This window comes from Toxorhynchites rutilus, chromosome 2 (assembly GCF_029784135.1).
Source record: "Toxorhynchites rutilus septentrionalis strain SRP chromosome 2, ASM2978413v1, whole genome shotgun sequence".
Classification (NCBI taxonomy): Eukaryota; Metazoa; Arthropoda; class Insecta; order Diptera; family Culicidae; genus Toxorhynchites; species Toxorhynchites rutilus.
This window is the reverse complement of record NC_073745.1, coordinates 232,851,358-232,852,763: the sequence shown is the minus strand read 5'-3', so window position 1 is coordinate 232,852,763 and position 1,406 is coordinate 232,851,358. Positions and strand designations below refer to the sequence as shown.

The 1,406-nt window shown below is 42.7% G+C and overlaps 1 protein-coding gene across 1 annotated transcript; it reads left to right on the top strand.

Moving 5' to 3' along the window:
• Positions 1–329: 329 nt before the first annotated feature.
• On the top strand, positions 330–1,149 carry LOC129768344 (collagenase-like). The gene has a single exon (XM_055769923.1). The coding sequence runs from the start codon at positions 361–363 to the stop codon at positions 1,147–1,149; it is 789 nt and encodes a 262-aa protein (XP_055625898.1). The 5' UTR covers positions 330–360.
• The last annotated feature ends 257 nt before the right edge of the window (positions 1,150–1,406 follow it).

The following is a 1,406-nucleotide window of genomic DNA, read 5'->3' as shown; positions in this document are numbered from 1 at the left end:
TTATGTCTGCACAATGCCACATGTAAATTTGAATTATTTCCCGCAATCACAACCCGTAACAATATGCCATGATTTGGGTTAAGCAATCTTCTTCAACCAAAATATTTGGACATCCCGTAGCGTCGTGTGTTGTTTTCACAGAAGAGTCCCAGCACGTGGCAATTGTTCTACCAATTTTATTCACCGCCTCAAAGATAATACATATTCACCAGAACATGATATCCAAGCTCACTCATTCATGAAGTTCGAAAATAGGCCAGCACTAATCACCAACTTCGGAATAAATTGGTTGTACTCTCAAGTGAAATTGTCAGTCAAGTTTTGTGAATTTACGTCTTCAAGTCCTTTCCGAACAGAATTATGTTAAGCTTAAAAAAGTTGTTCCTGTTTACACTAATTTCGCTTGTATCTTCCTCGACTACCCCGAAGCAGGATGAAACACGAGTTGTGAACGGGAAAGACGCCAAAACGGGTCAGTTCCCCTATCAAGCTTTGGTAATCGTCCATCTTGCCAATGGACAGAGTGCACTATGCGGAGGAAGTTTGCTGAGTAGTGAATGGATTCTCACAGCAGGTCACTGCGTAGAGGAGGCAAAATCTTTCAACATAACGCTCGGATCAATTGCATTGGGCAGCCAAAACGAAGACGTTGGCCGCATCGTGCTGAACTCCGAGGAATTCATTCGCCATGAAGACTACAATGCTGGATCCGCCTCGAACGACATAGCCGTGATAAAACTTCCCGAAAAAGTTACCTTCACCGACAACATTCAACCCGTGAAACTGGCGAGCGATAAGGACAGTTTTGCGAGACAAAAAGTTATCGTTAGCGGGTTCGGTCAGCAGAAGGATGGTGGCAATGTGGCACAAAATTTACAGTATGCAGAACTGGAAGTTATAACCAATACGCAATGCATGCTGGTTTACGGACCACTAGCAATCAAGTCAAGCAGTATCTGTGCTCGGGGACCGAACGGAGAATCCGCATGCCATGGTGACTCCGGAGGACCGTTAGTTTTGGAGCAGGATAAGACGCAGGTGGGGGTAGTCAGCTTCGGACATCTCGTTGGATGTGAGAAGAGTATCCCGGTGGTCTATGCGCGTGTGACCGAATTTAGGGAGTGGATAAAGGAAAAGACGGGAGTGTAAAAAGAGTGTTAGATAGACATGACAAAAGTTCGTCACCATTATGTGGAATATTTCGAAACAATATTTATTTCAAATTACTGAATACAGAATTACTGAATACTAGAATGTGTTTTCGTTGACCTTATAGTGAAGAAATAAGTAGTGTTAAAAAGCTATCTCAACATTCATATGTTCAGAATTTTGAAAGGTTCAAGGTGGTACGAAAAAGTGGGTACTATGCTGCTTCAAACGCCAAATGATGAGTTTTGAAAAATGAT

Coding starts and splice junctions, on each gene's coding strand:
- LOC129768344 (XM_055769923.1), top strand. CDS start 361: ATGTTAAGCTTAAAAAAGTTGTTCCTGTTTACACTAATTTCGCTTGTA.